This window comes from Manis javanica, chromosome 3, assembly GCF_040802235.1.
Source record: "Manis javanica isolate MJ-LG chromosome 3, MJ_LKY, whole genome shotgun sequence".
Classification (NCBI taxonomy): domain Eukaryota; kingdom Metazoa; phylum Chordata; class Mammalia; order Pholidota; family Manidae; genus Manis; species Manis javanica.
In genome coordinates, this window is record NC_133158.1 from 3,698,930 (window position 1) to 3,717,961 (window position 19,032).

Consider the following 19,032-nt stretch of genomic DNA (forward strand, 5'->3'; position numbering starts at 1 on the left):
CCTGGGCACAGCACTCTCTCCCCCTCCCCCTGCGCTGTGACACCAGGCGGTTCTCCGCGGGGTCTCGCGGCCCCTCTGCTCTTTTCAAAGCGAGTGTACAGCTGCATCCGGCCCACGAGGCTGTCTTGGAGCCTTTGTGGATGGATTTGTGGAGGTGCCTGAGAGCTTTCAGAACAGCAGTCCTTCAGGAGGGCGAGACCCAGACAGAGCGTCTGATCTGAAAGCTCACACCTGGGCATTCCTGTCTCCTGATGGCCTCAGTTTACACAGACCCATGGTTCAAAGGAATGGCCACACTGCTCACTACCTCCAAACGCTCATTAAGAACAGAGGGCAGGAAGTCCCATCAGAGACTGGCTTTCTTCTCAGAGGTGTCTGCTAAGTGGGAGGAGAAGAAAGCACATTCTTTGGGCTTTCACTGTGCTGTTCAGAATGGACTTGTCACTTGAGATGGTCAAGAGCGATCCACTGCACAAGAGCCAGGCCGGGACTGCTTGGCTGGTCTACACGGCTGGCTACCTAGCTGTGAATTTCTCCAGCACCCCTGAGCAACACAAGGCACCCCACTGCCTTATTGAATAGACGGCGAACCAGAGGCACAGGTGGGGAAAGGAGCTGCGCAGGGCCTCCAGGGAAGTCCAAAATCAGAGCTGGGGGTGGCTCACTCTGACATCACCTGGCTCACCCTCCCCGTCCCAAACTCTTCTGACTCCGGACATCAGACCAGCCACATCCTCACATCCTTCCCGCCCAACCAACGCGAGTCAATCCACACAGCCCTCCTTCCTCCCCACCCCTCACCCCAGGGCTACGGGCTCTGGTCCAGCTTCCTCCAGGCTCCCGCCGCCACCCCGCCCACTGCCCTCATCACCTCTCAAGGGGCAGTTACACCTCCCTCCCTGAGCTTTTACAGATCCAACCTTTTCTCTAGTCCCCCCTTCCTGTGGTAAGGTCTGGGCCTCGGAGTCAAGCTCAGAGGCTGGGTTCAAACTGCAGCTCCTGACTTATTAGTGTGAAGGCCAGCGATCTAGACACTTAACTTTGCTAAGCCTCAGTTTTCTTATCTGCAAAATGGGATAAGAAATCTTATCTCCTGGAGCTGGTATAAGGACTGCATAAGAAAAAAGGAGATACTTGATAAATCTGTACCAGATAGTAAGCTACTTAACACACAGACAATGAGGTCATGATGCTGTTCAAAAACCTCTTATCAGGCTGATAAGTGGGGACCTGAATGGGGCCCACTGCCTGGCACTGGGGACACCACGACCTGGCCCTCACCCAGCAGGCCATAACCTCCTGCCACCTTTTGTTTCTTCTCCCCCTACCCTTAACTGCCAAGCCAAGCCAAGTACCCTTCAATCACAGGATGGGCGTATAATAGGCCCCGTGCTCCTTTCCAAAACACCAGCTGGTTTTACTGAAAAGCCGGCCAGGCTTGGTACAGGTGGGCACTGGAGAGCACTCGTAGAGAGGGCTTGTCTGCACTCTCAGACCCACGCTGTGGGCAGGGGCCCAGCTCCGAGCAGGGGAAGCAACCCTGAGGCCTAAGGCTCTCCGCCTATGGATGAGGCACCCTGGCATCTAAAGCCTGCCAGGCCAAGTTAGGCTAAAGGTAAGATCTAGCTGATCAGAATGGAGAACTCGTATCTAACAGGTGACAACGTCCCTGCCTTTGTTACATAATATCTGGTTTTTCTCGAAAAGCTGCGTAACAGGATTGCATAAGTTCTGAGACTGAAGTCCCAAATACTTTACCACTTTTTCAGGTGATTATAAAAGAGGAATAAGGAGAAGTCCAGCCACGGCCTGACCCCAACTAAAGTGCACCACAGCCAGCAGGCAAGCAGGGATGGGACAAAGGGAAAGTGGGCCAGCCAGCAGGGAGCAGCTCACAAAGCCTCGGAGCTGCGCAATGTGGTGCACGGTCACGTGGGCAGCTGCAGGGCTGCAGATGGTGGCAGAGAGCCACACAGACAGCAGGAAACACAAGTCAAATGGTCTGAGAGTGGAGCAGAAAAGGGTTATGTGTCACTCCCACACATCAGCATCTAGCATCCTCCGTGGTCCGTGTGGGAAAGCAGCCCACCTCCCTGACTGGCCTGCCACCGGATAAAGGGAGCAGGCAGGGTCGCCCCTGCTGTCAGTGTGCCGGACTGTCTGGGCTGGAGGTCAACCCTGGGAAAAACCAAGAGACACAGCAGAACGGAGAGGAGCTCTGCGCCGGCTTCCTCCAGGCTCCCGCCGCCACCCCGCCCACTGCCCTCATCACCTCTCAAGGGGCAGTTAGCACCTCCCCCTCCTACTGTGCTCACAGCCTGTGCTCTGCTGGGATCTGAGGTACCCCAGTTCCTGTCCTCTGACCCTCACCTTCGGCAGGTATGAGGCCACTAAGCCTCAATTCCTCAACCCTCAAATAGAAATAAAGATGTCAGCTCATGGAGTTGTTAGAAGCACTGAGAACAGCCCACACAATGCTCAGCACAGGGCCTAGCCAGGTGGTTCTCCACTAGGGACGAATTTGGCAGCATCTGGAGACATTTTTGGTTGTTACACTTGTGGGATGGTAGTTATTGGCATCTAACGAGGGAAGACAGAACGCGGGTCAGCATCCTAGAACACGTAGGACACCCCTGAATGTCAACAGTACTGAGACTGTGAAAGCCTGGCCTAGCACACAGCCGGCATTCCTGGCTCCCAAGACGTAAGAGCTATCAAAACCGCTTTACTATTAAAACAATAAACAATCGAGTTGCAGTCAGGCTCCCTGGGGCATGACCGACATCTGCGATTCAAGTGCTGAGACAAAATGCATTACTTACTCTACTTCTTCCAATACTGGGCAACACATCTGCCATTCTGGAGACAGGAAGAGCTTGCTGCTTGGCCGACTGTGGGGAGCCCAGCAACTTTGTGAAATAACCGACATAGCAGAGCACCAGAGCTGCAGTATAGAAAAGCTGCAAAGAAGAAAACAGTGGGTCTAAATCACACTGTTTAAACATAGGCATAATTAAGATATGCCTATAAAAAAGACCTCAATGATTCCAGAATGGCTTTAATTAACTGCACCTCCTCCTGAGCGATGCCGCACCCTCTGGAAAGTGGCACCACGCATAAGGCCCAGCGGGACTGCAGCAGCTCTGGGGACAGGGACCCAGACGCTTCCCTGACTGGGAGAACGGTTCTTCAGGCAGGCAGAATGGAACTTCCATGACAGTCCCCAGCGCTACCGCCACAGCAACGTCAGGTTTGTTCTCAAAGGTTCCTTTTGGGCCAAAGGAATGGCTCTCCCCCACCCCCAGACGGCACACCAGGAGGGCCAGCGTCCTGGCTGTGCTCCTAGGCAGGGCCTTGCGTCCTCTGGGACTGGGGATTTTCCATAAACCCCGGAAACCTGTGACACTGTGATTACAGAGCAGAACTGAGCAGCTGGCTCCCTCCTCTCTGGCCAGGGCAGGGGCAGGACAAGGGCTGCTACAGGATGGTGGTGGGAAGGGTGGGGTCATAAGAGGGTGGCCCCTCCACCCATCCGGGACAGGGGGCTGGCTCCTGGCCAGGAGAGCAGCGTGGGGTGTTGTCTGCAGGCTGGGGAGGGGCGTCCAAACGCCCCTCCTCACAGGCTCCCTCTCACCCTTGACCCTCTCCCAGAACAGCAGTGCCCACTAACTCAACAAGGAATGAGACCTCCAGCTTCAATCTGGAAACACGCAGGCTGTTCCTACAGTAAAGGCACAGAGCAAGGGGAGAGAGGCATCTGGAGTGGAGACCTCTACCTGTATGCCACCCACACCTGAGGACAGGGCCCGCCATCCGCCCTCGTCTTCTCGTGCCCTTTGAGACCCAGCACTGCTGGCGGGGCCACTCCACCCGATGCCAGCATCCTCCCGGACAAGTACCCTTTTCCAGCCCCCTCTGCCACCTGGCTTCATCTTCCCACTGATCAGAGCCCAGGGGAACAGTCATGACCCGTGGGGGTCTTCATGCAGCACGCCCTAGCCACATGGGCCTCTCCCTTCTTTACTGAGGAGCTCACATGACACTGAAGGCCGTCCCGCCACAGGCAGGCAGACTGTCGGGACTGACACTTCTAGTGCGGTCACACCCGGGAGCAGCCACCACTGAGATCTGATCCCAGAGCATTTCCATCCCTCCGACAGGAAGTTCTGCACCCATTAAGCAATTGCACTCTATTCCCCCAGCCCCCGCAACCCCTCGTCGGCCTTCTGCCCCGATGGGCTTGCCCACCCTGCACATCACATGTTAATGGAATCATACAAGGGGTGGCCTTCTGTGTCTGGCTTCTGTTGCGCGGTATGATGTTTTCAAGGGTCCCTGAGTCGGGGCGTGTATCAGCACTTCACTTTTGTGGCTGAAGACTAACCTCCTGCACAGGCACACCACAGTGTGTGTAGCCATTCTCTGACGGATATGTGGGCTGCTCCTGCCTCTTGGCTGCTGTGCACATCTGTGTCCCAGTCGTTTAAACATCTCTCTTTGATTCTTTTGGTATAGACCGAGGAACTGCTGGGTCACATGGCAGTTCTACACTTAACTTCCGAGGAAGTGCAGAACTGTTTTCCACAGCAGCTGCACTATTTTGCATTCCTACCAACAGTGACGACGGTCCAATTTCTTACCACCACTTGTTGTTTTCTGTGTTTTTGATAATAGCCATCTTAATGGCTGTAAAGCACTACCTCACTGTGGTTTTGATTTACATTTGCCTAATGACTAATGATGTTGAACATCTTTTCCTGTGCCGATTGACCATAATTTGTTCGTTGGCTTTGGAGAAATGTTTACACATGTCCTTTACCCCCCTTTGGGGTGGTTTGTCCTTTTGCTGTTGAGTTGTAAGAATTCTTTTTATATTCTAGAGTGAACTCTATTTGACATATGATGCCGTGGGGTGAGGAGCCATTTAAGGAGGACTTGGGAGGCAGCTGGACAGAGGGGAACCCCAGGGCCCCGGGTGGGGCTTGCCTGCTGAAGGGAGGTGCTGCTGGCTCTTCGACCTCCCACAGACACTGAGAATGTACCAGAGAGCAGCTCTCATAAGTCTCATGACAAGAAAGCCCTTGTCGACCTAAGACCTATGATGTACACTGGGTGGCAGGTGTGACAGTGAGAAAGTCACAATGCAAGTCAACTAATGACTCTCCCAAGAAGAGTCAACCAATGACTGGGTATCTCCGTGGCCCTCCTGTCCTATCAGGCCTGTTGTGGTTCCAGATACAACAAAACATGGCAAAAACAATACAAACAACTTCTTAAAAGTATGCAAGTGTTTGCAAATTGCTTTTAGGAGGCAACTCTCGTTCTTATTTTATTAATTTTAAATCTAACTCTTCTGTGTTTCACAAAAATACTTGTAGTTTCTTGCCTAGGACATGGAAAGATTTTCACATAAATCGTTACTAAGAATTTTAATTTATCTTCCTATATGTTAGGAAAAATGACAAACGGCTCTGTACTTTAAGATGTTCTGGTAACCATCTGATCTAAAGTTTCATTTTATAAATTGGCATTTCTATTCTAGTTATATTTTTATTAGGACTAGAAATATGAACTAGAACTAGAAAGTGATAAGATGCAAATGAAGTCAAAACTGCCCATACTGCAAACGTCCCCGCCGTCACTTGATTCATGTCTCCGAATCTTGTGAGATTTCAATCGAAGTTTAAAATAGGCTTGGCAGAGTTTCCTCCTATTCTGAACATAACAAATTGAAATCCAGGGAAAATAACACACAGGCGATTTGATCCCCACCCCACCCGCTTACTGCTCTTTTTCTCTCTGTAAGACAGCCAGACAATCAGAGATCAGCTTGATTTGGGTTTGCCTAAAGAATGTCTAAAGGTGTTTTTGTGTCTGACAATAAGCGTGGCCCTCACCAGGTCCTGGGGACACCAGCGGTGCCAGCGTGCGGAGCGGGGCAGATGCGGCAGCGGGAGGAGGGCAGTGTGCAGGCCGTCTTTCCAGAGCCTCCTGCCTTCCTCATATGCACAAATACTGCAAATGTAAACCACACAGGAAGAGAAATACAGGTGGGGAAACACAGATCATACAAAATTAAAGCCGTAGCTCTTACCTGGGCCAAAGAGAAAATGTACAGCCCCCAGTGGGGCAACCCCAGCACGAGCACAGCTGTCAGGACGCTCCTGAGGGCTACGGACAGGCTCTCGGCCACCACCTGCGGACAGACAAGGAGCACTCCACGGGCGTGACTGCAGACTCAGCAGCCGAGGAACGGCCAACAGAAATCTGGGGGCGGGGTACGTGGTTGGACGTGGTACCAGTACCGTTCCACTGGGCTTGGGTGGTAGGTACCCAGACCTTCTACATCACCATGCATTCACATTTACATATATGTTATATGTATTCTTTTGTACATAGCGAATTATATATTCTAGAACATGAAAAGTTAACATTAGTATACAACTAAAAATAGGACCATTAGAAAAATCTGAGACACCTTTACAATCGCCTTAACTTCTCATTTTAAGGAATAACATCATTAACAGTATAGGAAAGGCAAGCTCAGCTCAGCTCATCTGCCAGATTTCAACCAAATGAACTCAACTGCCCATGTGGCTTTTTCCCCAATCTTTTTAGATGCAGGTCTGAAAAACACATTCTCCCTTATAAAAGCATTTAGAAAAAAAAAAACCTTTTCTGATTCTTCACACTTCCTGCTCACAGCAAAAGTCACACTGACCTTCAGCTTGACAAACATATGAGCTTGTGCCAAGACCCAGAAGGGTTCTCCCAGAAGTTCCACCACGGCCGAGAGACCAAACACCACTACGCCGGTCCCATAGTGGGGGACGACATTAGGGTCGGGCCTTTCCAGCCACCGTAGCCATATCCAGCCGAGAAGCAAGGACCAGAATATACCCAGGGGGACTCTGGAAAAGGGAAAATGATTTATAATATGCTAAATATAAAAATAGACATAAATGTATATTAAAATAGTAACAATGAACAGAAAAGAAAAAGAGTCATAAAAAGAGCTGCCACCTAACTAAGACATGTACACATGCCAGGCACTGAGATTCGCCCCCTCACCTTACTGCCAGCTCACAAAGGTCCTGTCATTATGCCCCCTTAAATGATGAGGAAACTAAGGCTGACAGGCACTGGGCAATCTGGCCAAGGTCCCAAACAGCTAGCCAAGGGCAGGAGCAGGCCCCAATCCTGGTCTGTCAACACCAAAGCCCACACGCCATCCACTGTTACCCTGACTCCATGAGCAAGTGTGTGCCTGCTGTTTGCACTTAGAATGATGAAAGCATACGGCTGGTTGTCCCCCTAAAACCCCACGGTCCAGTGCACAGTACCCCTTCACACATGCACCACAGAGCCCTTAAATCTGGCGGGGTCATCAGCAGCCTTCCCTCTAGTAAGCTGAGCACCCACCAGCCCTCAAGATGGCTGCTTCCACGAGGCAGTGAGTGATACAAGGGCAGCACTGGGGACAACCTCAACCCCGGCCCCCCCTGCAGGGATCCAACGCAGAAAAGCCAGGACCCTTCTGGTCGAGGGGCTTTGTCTTCGAGAACACTTGAAAAGACTCAGAACTGAAATCCACGTAACAAAATGGAAGGAAGAGATAACGAAACCCCTAAAAGGTGTTCCAAGAAGACTGAGTAATTGCTAGAAACTCAGAAATCACCACAGGGAAAAGATCAGGCCTAAACAAGCTGGCCCAGACTCCGTGGGGCCCAGAGTAGGGGTGAGCGACCTCAGGAGCAACCTCTGAAGAGGGTCGAATGGGGCTAGAAACGTGGCAGGAACCCCAGCGGAGCCCCCTTCCAGCTCCTGGCTGTCCAGAGAACACAGCCAGGAGGCTGCTCCCGCACAGAGGCTGTTTCCTGCCTGGGCCAGGCCAAGTCCCCAGAACCCACTGCGAAACCAAAACTGGAGATGACTCCGCTTTAGGCAAATGGTGCTGTTTAACTTCCAACACTTACTACGCTGGCCTTTGTGAAACTGTCGCCTGACAGGGCTTAACTCACGTTAACCAGAGGAGGTTGAGGGTCTGGCTCCAGTCTCGCTGGGCGCCCCCACTCAGGCACGCCCTCCGGAAGGCCTCTCTGGCCAGAAAGACGGTGGTCGAGTAAAGCAGCGTCAGCCTGAAAAGGAAGAGCAGAAATCAGTATGGTCTAGTTTTCTCTTGGAGAGAATTTCTGAGATCTTGCCAGCAACAGGGAGAGGTGGTCTTGGCGGTGCGGTGGAGGGCACTGAGTTCTTACAGGACCCTTGCCCCATCTGAGCCTCTCCAGCAAGAGAGCAAGACCTGCAGGTGTGCCTACAGAGCAACACCCCCGACGCAAACTGCCGCAGTGCCTCCAGAGCCTGCAGCATCCTGGCTGCAGGCAGAGATGTGGCTTGGACCACACAGAGGAGAAAAGGTCAAGAAGTGACCCCACACGGCAAGGGGACCTCTTGGTCACCCTGACACTGGTGACCCAACAGCGCTCACGAAAGGAGCTGAGCCCCTGCTGAAGGGAGGTGCTGGCCAGGGCAGCTTGGGATGGGAAACAGGCTAGGCTGCTGCAACCAGGGCACCAAGTCTTGCCTGCGTACCTCCCAGAGGGGAGCACTTACATGGACCCTCCTGAACCTTAGCGAGGGGCAGCCTAGGTTTCCCTCGGCCAGACGAAGCCAGAGTGGGGGTGGCCCAGGCTGAGGCCTCTGAGGCTGTCCAGTGACCATCCTGCCACCTGGCACTTCTCTCCAACCTTGCAACACAAACCGAACCATAGCAAAGGAGGGGGACAGGCCAGCTGAGGGCTGACAAAGCAGGGGCCTTCCAGTCTTGGCGAGAGGCCCAAACCGCCTTAAAGTCTGAGCACCAAGAGGATTTGGCCCTCTTCCTTCCCACTTTTAAAACAGTTATTTCTCAAAGTATGGTCTCTACAGCAAAATCACAGGAGGAGCTTGTCACAATGCGGAGTCCTGGGCCCCTCGTCAGCCCTACCCAGCGCAAAGCTCCCCAGATGATTCCTTATCAAAACTTCAGAGCCTTCACCGAGCTCGGAGAAAAGCCAGGAGCATCTGCTTGGTAGGCACTAGACATGGAACGCTGTCTGGAACACACTGTCTTGCCTATCAGGATGTGAAGACACACCTGAGGAGCTGAGCTATTCTGAGCACTCACAGCACTTCCTATGCTTTGGAGTCGCTTGTGAGCACCGACTACGTGTGGGTGTCCTTGAACCGAGAGGAGGAGAGCAGAAGAAACACACGAGCCTAGAGACAAAGCAAGTCAGCTTTCAAAGAGCCTCCAGGGAGCTGACAAGGACTCCAGCTCGCACGCAAACTGCCACTTCCCAATTATAAAGGGCGCTGAGGATGGAAGAAAGGAGGCTTTGCCAGCCCTGCAATTATGAAGCACTTCCTCACGAGCTGCAGGGCTCCTGCTTCCTTTGCTGTCAGCAGGACGGGGACACAGGATTATACCTGAGACAGGGTTTGCAGTGAATTACCCCCACTCCTCTCCCGGGGTCTAAGAGCAGGCGATCGGAGCAGCTGGCAGAGAAATGGGCATTTGGAGGCCGCTAATGGAAAACCCTCCATGAGTCCATTATAAGCAACATCACCTGCTCCTTCTCCACCCCAGCACATGCCTCCCCAGCCCACGGCAAAAACCCTCTGCCTCTGGTAAAGGTCCATGCTTCTAAAACCTGAGGGTCCGGAGTTTGAAGAACACCTGACGAGGGATGCGAGCTGTGGACAGCGCCAGGGTACGTCTCTTCTTACCTGACATTCACTATGCCTACGATTTCCTTTGACAGGAAGCGAAGAATAAATGCATTCAGGACAAAGGTGATCAACCGAAACACCACCTACCGAAAGAAAAGAAAAATACTGCAGAATAAATTATGGTAGGAATGTTTGCTAAAGTGAAAACCATGCAGATGCTCTTCCGCATGTGATGGCATACAGCAGCTTTACCATGGAGACCCACTCTAAGATGCTCAACCTGCCCACGTTTCTTCTGAAATTTCATTCCTGGGGGCCTGTCGGCACTCCTGGGCAGAGATCAAGGAACCCAGGAAGGCACTTGGAAGTCTCCCTAATTTGCTGAGGAGAAAAGGGGGGCCCCAACAGACTCAGTGAATGAATGTCTTCAGGTTCAAAGTCAGGTACTGCAGGAGGCAGAGTTCTAGCTAGTGCTTTACATTGCCCTCAGCAGCCTGTTGAGAAATAGCACACAACTTAGCAAGTGGGAACCTGCAGGGCATAGCACCACCCCTAGGAATCACGGCCTCTAATTGTTCTTTCTTTCCTGCCCAGTGATATCTGGGGATCCCAGTCAACAGCAAGTTGAAATATCTTTTAAGTGACAACTGCAATAATAATATAAAGGGCAAAGGGAGACCAAGTCCAGCTAGTGTCATTTGAAAAGAATGCATCCTCACACTTTCAAACCTGTCAATTCAAAACAATCACCTGAGCAAAGAATTCTTCTCATGAGACAGAGAACGCTAGGTGGCAATTCAATGGGGTGGCTAATGGGGGTGCTGGCTGGGGATGAGCCTGGTCCCTTCTGCATCCTGACAGTGTAGCTCAAGTGCACGCCGGAGCCAATGACCACTCACTCTACAGCAAGCACTCAGTTACTGGTGCACAGCTGCAATCTGGGGGATTCCAAGTATGGCCGACAGACTACTAGGGTCTGAAAATCTCTGAGGAAAGGTGTGACCAAAAAGGGAGAGTGCAGCTTAATGTCCCCGAAGTGTCACAGAGCAGTAAGGCCTCCAAAGCTAAGAGTGCACCATCTTAACCTTCACAGAGTCAAAGGTGACCTTTTGAGAGTCTGATGAAAGCTCTGTCGCCCTCCTTAGAGACATGCAGGTACATACATACATACAGGCAATTCCGTGCTCAATTTCAGAGGTCTGAAGTCAATTCGTGGAGCCCGTAACGGAAAAAGCACTCAGGTGAGAGTCTCAACTCCTTCTCTGTTAAACCCATCATCTCCTAATTCTTTAAGGCCTCAATTTCCTCCTCTGTCTCATAGGAGTGATCAAAGAGATCACAGAGGTGCCAGCATTTTTGAAAAATGCAAACAAACGAAAAGCATTAATACTTTCACTATAGCCAGCTCAGAATTAAGACAGAGAGAAGGCTCTAATTCTCAAAAACACAATGTTTAATTGCAAAGCTACCCCAAGTGTCTACATTGTAATGTAAGAAGGAATACAAGACCAAATTAAAACACTCAAGAAACCTAAGGATTATAGTTTTAAAAAAAACCACATACACACACATATTAACTTCAAAATCAAAGTTATCGTTGTGTTGTCTAAGAAACAGTTATCTCATGCTATACGTATCCTTACGTCCTAACTGGTTTGAATAAAGGTTTAAGCTAAGGAAGCTGACTGCCCATGCTGTTCAGTATTTGTTCCACATAGCGACCCACATTAACAACAGTTTTACTTAAGTTTGAAAAGAGCCTTACAGTTTAAAAAAACCTTGCACATGTTATTTGACCCTTAAAGGCAAACAGGTAAGTGCACGGAAAGCAAGACTGAGAGCAAAGCGATTTGCCTAATGTCACACAGCAAGCAGATGATCCAGCTTGACTTTAGGGGCAGGCCATCTGACTCCTAGTCCAGTGTTTTCTCCGAAGACCTGTTTTCTTTTTATGAAATCATCTGGGTGGTAAAGTATCATTGAAGATTGAACAATCGACACCGTGGATAAAGGGCTGAACTTAAAAACAGTTACGTTATGAAATAGAAAAAGAAACTAGGTAACCTTGGGGTTCACTTTAAAGTTAGGCGAATAGCTAATGTTTATTAAGCCCGTATCTTGTGCAAGGCACTCTTCTACATGCTTTATGTAGCTTATTTCATTTCACCCCTACAACGACCGATTAAAAAAACCCTTATTACCATAATAAAGAGAGCTAAGGCACTTAACGGGCATTTCATGAATCTCCCTGAGGACCCTACTGAGGTTGCATTATTGCTGTCATTTAAGACTAGGAAACTGATGCTTTAAGTTAAGTGATTTTCACAGGGGCAGGCATCTAGCAAGTGACAGGCCTATCCTTGACCCCAAGTATGCCTGGCCTGGTTCCTTCTCCAGTGAAAGTGCAATGCAGCCTCTTTGAAACAAGAACTGTGGACACAGCAAGCACAAGGCAGCACCAGGATTCCAATCCAAGCCAGCCCGTGCCCAGGTGTCCCTGTTCTTAAGTATGCCATATTGTCTCTGAACTCAGTGGAGTCAGAGTTGAAAGAAAATGTTTGAGGGCCAAGGGTGGGGCACAGCAAAAACGAATCCCTTGCCTTAAAAATATCAGATTCTAGAGCACCGAAGGCACCCCTGCCACCTGCTCTAACCCTCTCCTACTACCATTTGGGAAATACAATGCTCAGAAGGAACGGGATTTGCTTGCAGTCTCCCGGCAGGACTGAACGCAGACTCCGGGCCCCGGGGACCCTTGGCCGCCGCCACCGCCTCGGGTGGACCCCTCGGTAGCGGGGTCCACTCCAGGACAGGGTCTGCCCCGGGGCGGGCTCTCAACGGCCCCAGGGCCGCCTCCCCGGGAACCCCGGCCGCTGGTCGGGCTGCGGCCGGAGGGGCAGAAGATACCTGCAGGAGCAGACCGGTGGAGGCCAGCCGGGCCGCCTGGCCCAGCACCTCCCGGTTGCCCATGGCCCCGGCGCCGGGACTCTTGTCACCAGGAAGCCCGCCGCCACTCGGCTTCGTCGCGAGAAGAGAGCGTCACGGTGAGACTCGCTCGCTGATTGGTGATCCTTGGCCGGCGGAGGCGGGGCTCGAGGAGTCCTGGCCCTTTAAGTGGCCGACCCGGGCCGTCACTCCCTGCGCCGCAACGTGTCTCTCGTGCGGACTGTTAGGTACCGTGACCAGTACTAGGAAGCTATTCAAGGAGCCTGATCCCCTATCTCTGAGTCTTTCAGCCCACAGCCCAGAAACACTAACTTCCCCGACCTCCTTACTGAGGTTCTTGCCCTTTGGCCTTTGCTCACAAAATCGTAGCCACGGCCACTGGAGTTGGGCTGGACGGGAATTGTCCTCGTTTTGCAATGAAAGAGCTGAGGACGCAAGTTAAAAACAGTGTTTTCACATGTGCAGTCCTTCCTGAAGCGCTGAGAACTGGGCTCTGTTGGCAGAGATAAGTAAGCTGAGACTTGCGGATGTGAAGTTGAATTTGTTCAAATCCACTTGACTCGTGCCTGGTTGGAGTGGACCGAGGTGCCTGATCCTAAACCTGCCACGCTGCCTGCATGCTATCAATTGTGAGGACAGAGCGGAAGGGTCAGGCAGTGCTTTGTGAAATGTAAAGCACCTGGCGCACACAATCAGCCGTTCGGTCCTTGCTCTTAATATGTACTCCACAGCTCTAGGAAGCCCACTGTTTCCCAGCCTCTTGTAGGTCTCCTGTGATTTGACCCCAACTTACCTTCTCAACCACCTGACACAGCATCACTGCCCTTTTCCAACACACTCCAGGCGCTATCCCTTTACCCACCTGCTACAGCATTGCTGCCCTTTCCCATTGCCCATCGGGGCTCTATCCATTTGCAGCCCTTACGGCTCCCCAAGCAGGCCCTGACTCGTTGACCTTGTATTCCTGCTGCCCCCTCTGCCCCAGATGCCTTCCCAGGTGTGCCTCCACCCTCCCAGGCCCCACTGTTCTGACTTTCCCGAGCAGGACAGCACCTGCTCTGGACTGAATGTGTCCTCCCCAAATTTAGTTTTGAAGCCCCTGCTCCCTAGTGTGATGGTATTTGGAGGTGGGGCCTTTGGGAGGGTGAGTGCTCTTAAAAGAAGACACAAGACAGATGAATTATCCTCTGCCATGTGGGAACTCAGTGAGAAGGCAGCCATCTGTAGTCCAGGAAGAAGCTCCCACCGGGAACTGAACTGGCTGCCACTTCCCTTGGACTTCCAGCCTCCAAAACTGCAAGAAGTAGATTCCTGTTGTTTAGGCCACCCAGTCTACAGTGTGCTGTTGCACAGCCTGAGCAGACAGAGACGGCACCTGTAAGACATTCCGTAATCCTTCACAGCACAGCCTGCTTTGCAGTGAAGAGACGAGTATATGTCTGTCTAAACAGCGCACGAGCTCCAAAGAGGCAGGAGGGAATCCCCCCTGGCTTTGCCTCCTACCGCAGTGGCAGAGGAGGCCCTTAGGACTTTGGCCCATAAGTGCCTCCGGACCTGTTGCTGCTGCTGGAAACAGACTACCAGACGCAACGCCTCTGTACCCAGCCCCCACCCTGCACCCTGCACCCATCTTGCCAGATTAATCGAGCTCCGTCTTGTGGTGCAGTTCAAGATGTGAGCTTTCGACAGACAGACAGACCTGGCCCTGAATCCTCATCTGCAACTCACTAAGCAGGTGGCCTCAGTAGTCTCATCTATTACGTAGGGGGTATTATATGTCTTTCCATACTGTGAGGGTAACATAATAATTAAAGCACACAAAAGTGTAGCCCTTGAGGAGCTTAAATTCCAGCAGAGGGGAAACTGAAAAAACCCTAATAAAGAAGAAAATGTCACAGAATGATAAGTGCTGTGAAAGACCGAAACCGGATAAGGTAGCAGAGGCTTCGGAGGCAGAAGGAGGGGCCCTGTTCTGGAAGACAGAGCAAGCTGAGCCTCCACCTGGGCAAAGAGGATGAGCGCCGGCGAGCACTGGCCCGAGTCCTATGAGCACCGTGCATGCACATAAGAGCTCCTCCATCCAACATCCCAGGAGGTCAGGCTAACCAGTGAAGAAACTGAGGCAGGGATGTTAAGTAACTCACCCAAGGTCACTCAGCAAGGGAGCGGTCAAGCCTGTGTTTGAACCCAGGTGCTTTCTAACTCCAAATGCTGGAAGTTGTTCCTGCCCTCCAAAAGCTTCTGGTCCTAAAGGAGACCCCATATCTAAGCCACAGGGAACATATGTGGCATTGAGGGGATAGACTTGGTGGGCTTCAGTGGGCGCCTCTGCGCTGAGCCCCTTGGAAGGCCTCACCTATTAGACGGATTGGCGTCGGCAGGGCATGACCCGCTCCGTGGTGTTCGTGTGGGACCCCCACTGGCTGTTGTTGGTTTTGTGTAGCCTCCAAACTAAGAATAGCTTTTACATTTTGATATGGTAGAGGGAAAAGTAAAAAAAAGAGTATTTCATTACACATGAGAATTCTATAAAATTCAAATTTCAGTACCCACAAATAAAGTTTAATGGGAACACAGACACAGCAACCTGTTTATTTACATACTGTCTACAGCTACTGTCTTGGTACAAGGGCAGAGTATTTTGGCCCCAAAAGCTGAAAGTATTTACTATCTGGCCTTTTACAGAAAAGTTTGCCAATCTGATGGTCACCATCGAGCCCTAGTGCCTGACACACAGCAGACACTTCAGTATTGAATGAATGAATGAACTGCATGGATAAATGAATGGTGAGGGACTATGAAAGTAAGGAAGACAATAAGAAGGTTTTGGGGGGAGTTGGGAGGGGGGTTGTCACCCAGTTGGAGAACACCAAGCTGTAACTGGTGCTTACTGAAGGAGATGTTTCCCTAGGTGCCCCCCACCCCCGCCCTGCCCTGCACCAGGTGGCCTCTCTGCCACGGAAAGCTGACCTGAGCTGGCTATTTTATTACAAAGCTGGAGGGAGGGCCAGGGCTGACGCCACACCGGTTCTTCGGCTCCCAGGGCAGCAGGGCAGGGAGGGGATGCCAGTGGGAGGGGAGGCAGGGTGAAAGCTGCTGTAAGCACCACAAGAGGACCTCCTGTGGGCGGTAGCAGGAGAGCTGGACACGGCCTGACACAGCTGCCACTAGGTGGCGGGCATCTTGGCGGAGGGCACTTCTGGGCCAGGCTTCCTGAGGCCCAGAGGATCTCCACCAGGCTTCCTGAGGCCCAGAGAACCTCCAGGTGGGCCCCGCCCTCAGAAGCCCCCAGCACTCACATTTGCTGGCTCTGCATAGGTGCTATGCTGGGCACTTCATTGTCACAGTCTCATTTTACTCCTAGAGCAGCCCCACAAGATAGGCACCTTTTTTATCCCCATTTTACAGACAGGGAAATTGAGGCTCAGCAACATCAAGGGACTTGCCTAAGGGCTATAAAATGGAGCTGCCAAAATTTGCCCTGGGCAGTGTCTGTCAGATCCTTAACTGGACTGACTACCGGAATTTGTTGTTGTGCTGCCTCCCAGGCTTCACTCAGCAGTTATGGTTCAGGAAGGTGGGGGCAGGCCTCGGCATCTGCTTTGACCAGCACCCTGGGCGGTCCTGATACAGAGGATCAGCCTCTGAGAAGCGTTGCCTGCAGGCAGATTTTCAGGCGCCCGGAAAAGCAGCCTCTTTCAGTGGGCTGGGAGTCTGTCTACTTAGAGCAGGGAAACCAGGCCTGAGATCTGCCCGCAGGCTTGTCCAGCCCGAGAGGGGTCTTGTCTCAGGCTCAGGCTGTGGGTCAGTGGTCAGGACAGCAGGGGCTGGAGGCAGTACCATATGAGGACCCTGGGGGAATTCTGGGCCAGGAAGGGGCGCCCGGGACCCGCAGGTCAGGGGTCGGTAGTCACAGGCCCGGCTTTGCCAGTTCCTCTGGGCATGTATTTGTGCAGAGCTAAGAGTAACCTCTGGTGCCCACACATCAGCATGGTTTGCTTCAATGCAGCCCCATTCCAGAGTCACCACCCAGTGCTGGACGTCAGGAGGGCACAAGGGGGAATGAACCACCATCCACCCTCAGAGCTCTGGGCCCCTCTCAGTGGGGAACACAGAGTGATACCAGGCAGGCGGGGGCAGGAAAACTCAGGGCTGGGGGTCAGAGCGTTCTGGTGGGGCCACAGGGAAGCTTGCCCTCTGGGGTGCTCTTGAGCTGCACGGGGAGAGGACCCGAGAGCTCAGCCAAACAGGGCCATGCTGGGCGGCACAGGCTAGACGAGAGAACTTGCCCAGCACATGGGAGGACCCAGGAGCTGGCTGGACTGCCCTGGACTGCAGAAGGTCTTCCCCCGCTGGTCGGTGGCCAGTGCCGGGCTGGTGGTCCTGAGAAGAGCAGAGCCACAGGCGAGGACAGGCACGTGTGATGCAAATCCAGGCACCTGTGGTCACCTGCGTGAGTGTACATTTGCACATGTGTGCAGGTCTATTTGCAGGGTCTGCCTTCAGATACATATAGTCTGTGAGGGTGCATGTGTGTACACATGGGAATGGATACACACAGGTGAGTTTAAATGTGTGTGTGGGTGTGGAAGAGTGAATGGAAGGCCGCGTGCCGTGCGCAGAGTGTGTGGGGGATGTGAAGGAGTGCATGCATGCTTGCACGTGGATCTGTGTGTTGCTGTGGGCTCAGGCTGCAGGCTTTGATTCTGGGCCCACAGCTCCACAGGTCACTATCAGCGTGGTAGAGCCAGGCCCCCACTTCTCATGCATCACCTCAGTTAATCCTCTCATCAGTCTTATGAGGTGAACTTATAATACTTACATAAATAATCTGCTTAGTTTTTTTTTTTTTTTTTTACAAATGAAGAAACTGAGGCTCAGAAAAGGAAAATGACAGGCTCAATATTACCTAATCAGGCTTGAGCCCAGGGGTAACAAGGCCCCTGCCTTTACCATTCCCTATAAGCTGTTGCTCCACAATTCATAAAGCTCCTGGTGAGGATATACCCCTGGCCCACTCAAGGCTTAGCACCCAGGGCTTCTCACAGGCTAGGTGGGAAGGGACAGTTCCGGGGCCTGGATCCCGGGACCCAGGGCTACACACATAGAAAGAGGGGAACTGGGACAGCACTGTTCCTCCAAAACCCCAAAGAATTTGGGCCAGAGCCAGCGGAGGCCCCTATCCCGAGCACCTGTGTTTCCTTCCTTTGGAAGAGAAGCTCAGTAGGAGAGTTGCCCCAGAAGGTCCTGGGCCAGTTCCTGGAAGGCTGCTCGCCAGCACCTGCTGCTGAGGAAGGCTGGGATCCCACACGGGGCAGGAGCGGGGCAGGCCCTCCCTGGGCCCTGGCAGCCTGTTAGCTGCAGCGGTGCCACCAGCTTGCATTCCTGCCTTTCTTCTGGCATCGGGAGCGCAGGTTGTGCTGTGCAAAAACAACCAACCAACCACAGAAAAATGGGTCACAGCAGATCATTTTCTCTACCATGGGGAGAGGGACTCACCTAAGTTCCAACGCCTCCTGGGCAAGTCATTTCACGTCTCTGAGCCCATTTCCTCATCTGTGGAGTGGGGGTAGTTTACAGGCACCCCGGGGGGCATGGTGAGAATTAAACGAGAGGACCCAGGCAGGGGCTTCTACACCAGGCCCGTAGAATGAGCGCGCTCAACAAACAGGAGCTCTGAAGGTCCTTTTCATCGTATTTGCAACGACAGGCTGCTCTCCTTCCTCCCCGTGACCTTGGAAAGCATCTACCATTTCTGGGCCTCCATTCCCTACCTCTCAAAGAGATGCTTTTGACTTTCTGGGGCATTAGGCTCATTTAAATATTTTAGAGTAGAATTTATTTTCATAATGCTGTGCCACAAAACTGACCCCTTTTAAAGTGTACATTATAGTAGGTGTTGGTGCATTCACAGTCATGCAGCCATCACTTCTCTCCTAAGCCCAACGAGCTCATCACCCCACAGAGAAGCCTCCTACTCACCAGCAGGCACTCCCCGCGGCTTCGGCAAACCATCATCTACTTTGTGTCTCTTTGGCTATTTAATATACACCTCGTGTCAATGGATCACACAGGGAGGTGTCTCGCCTCCGGAACCGCTCACTTAGCCTAATGTTTCTGAGAGCCATCCATGCGGTGGTATGTATCATATGGATCAGTACTTCTTTCCTTTTATGGCTGAATGGGTGTCTATTTTATGCATACACCATCTTATGCGTTCATCAGCAGATGGACATCTGCATTGTTCCCACTTTTTGCCTATTAGGAATAATGCTGCTGTGAATGTTTGTGTCAGGATTTTTGTGTGGACGCATGTTTCCAGTTCTCTTGGGTATGTACACAGGGGCAAGAGTCGATTGTTGGGTCTCAGGGTAA

General features: G+C 52.1%; 1 protein-coding gene across 7 annotated transcripts in view; it reads right to left on the reverse strand.

The window, feature by feature from the left end:
• RFT1 (RFT1 glycolipid translocator homolog) overlaps positions 1-12,738 on the reverse strand; it is a 28,268-nt gene extending 15,530 nt beyond the window's left edge. For all 7 annotated transcript variants that reach the window (XM_073230713.1, XM_073230712.1, XM_036994871.2 and 4 more), the window contains exons 1-6: positions 12,619-12,738; positions 9,769-9,854; positions 8,022-8,138; positions 6,722-6,911; positions 6,095-6,196; positions 2,823-2,960 (exon numbers count right to left, since the gene is read on the reverse strand). In XM_073230713.1, the coding sequence (XP_073086814.1) occupies positions 2,823-2,960; positions 6,095-6,196; positions 6,722-6,911; positions 8,022-8,138; positions 9,769-9,854; positions 12,619-12,681 (696 nt within the window). In that variant the 5' untranslated portion in view covers positions 12,682-12,738. The remainder of the gene's footprint in view (positions 1-2,822; positions 2,961-6,094; positions 6,197-6,721; positions 6,912-8,021; positions 8,139-9,768; positions 9,855-12,618) is intronic.
• Between the last annotated feature and the right edge of the window lie 6,294 nt (positions 12,739-19,032).